General features: G+C 39.7%; 1 protein-coding gene across 1 annotated transcript in view; it reads right to left on the bottom strand.

Annotated features, from left to right (window-relative positions):
- Positions 1–874: 874 nt before the first annotated feature.
- LOC106106213 (collagen alpha chain CG42342-like) overlaps positions 875–1,148 on the bottom strand; it is a 3,166-nt gene continuing 2,892 nt past the window's right edge. Inside the window, exon 8 of the mRNA XM_013286762.1 lies at positions 875–895. Within this exon, the coding sequence (XP_013142216.1) occupies positions 875–895 (21 nt within the window). The remainder of the gene's footprint in view (positions 896–1,148) is intronic.

The following is a 1,148-nucleotide window of genomic DNA, read 5'->3' as shown; positions in this document are numbered from 1 at the left end:
CGACACAGCATGATATTATTTTATCAAGAATTGAGTAATAAAGGAAAAGAATAGACGAATATGCATAGCATGCAATTTTTTTATTTTTCTCGAAAATAATTTTTGAACAACAATATTTAATGATCTCATGGCTTATGGTACAAATGACAACTTTCACGTTTATATAAAAAACTAAATCTTATTCATAATAAATACAATACAATAGGAGAGTCCGACAACAGGCTCGGCAGAGGCGGGGGTGCGGGGCGCCGCCGTCGCCCGGCCTCCCGGATCTTTAACAAACTCTTAGCTTAAGGTTAATCATTACAATTTTGTACATTTTTGCTTAGATTAAATCACATTATATAATATGCAAAATGTCAAGTACCTACCTACGCCTTTAAAGGACACATAAATACAATATAGTACAGAACATCTGAAATGTCCAAAAGTAAAAAGCGAGTGGATGCGGCCGCTCTCAGTTGCCTGAATACCTGTGCGCAGTGTATGCGCGGTGTTTGTAAAGACCGCGAGGGGAGCATCAAACGCGGAGAGGCCAGCGTAAGTCGGTAGGGCCTAAGGAAGTCGGAAGGAAAGGGTGATACGCACAGGAAGTTTGGACTCATTCTTACAATAGTCTCTTATAAATTTACAATAACATTTACTTTCAAAATATATGATCTCTGATAGAAAAGGCCTTAATTAATTTCAACATTTCTGCTCTTCATATACATATCTATAACACACATGAAGCGAGTCAAGAATTATTCAAATACTATTTACATACAAACTACGGACATATTGAGTATAAATATAATGAGGAAAGTGGCCGACGTCCGCGGCAGGCGGCGGGCGGCGGGCGCGCCTCACGACCAGGTGACGTTGGAGCTAGCGGCTAGCGGCTAGCGGCAAGCAACTGACAGATAACGGGCCATTTACATTGATTGTAAAAGGTAAAAAGTAACGATGGGTTCCGCCGCCGGCAACCGCGGAGGCCAGAACAATCTTATAAGCTATCTTAAAAAATATATCATATTTATACAAATGTAACACTTATATGCTAAATTTGGTAACGGCTTAAAATGGAACGCTTAATTAAAGTACGTTTAGACTAGTAGTTACAAATATTACAATTTACAGTTGTGCACACTGACGTGGAGCGACGTGGA

This window comes from Papilio polytes, unplaced genomic scaffold, assembly GCF_000836215.1.
Source record: "Papilio polytes unplaced genomic scaffold, Ppol_1.0 DF822289.1, whole genome shotgun sequence".
In the NCBI taxonomy this organism is placed as follows: domain Eukaryota; kingdom Metazoa; phylum Arthropoda; class Insecta; order Lepidoptera; family Papilionidae; genus Papilio; species Papilio polytes.
This window is presented reverse-complemented; position numbering and strand designations above follow the sequence as displayed.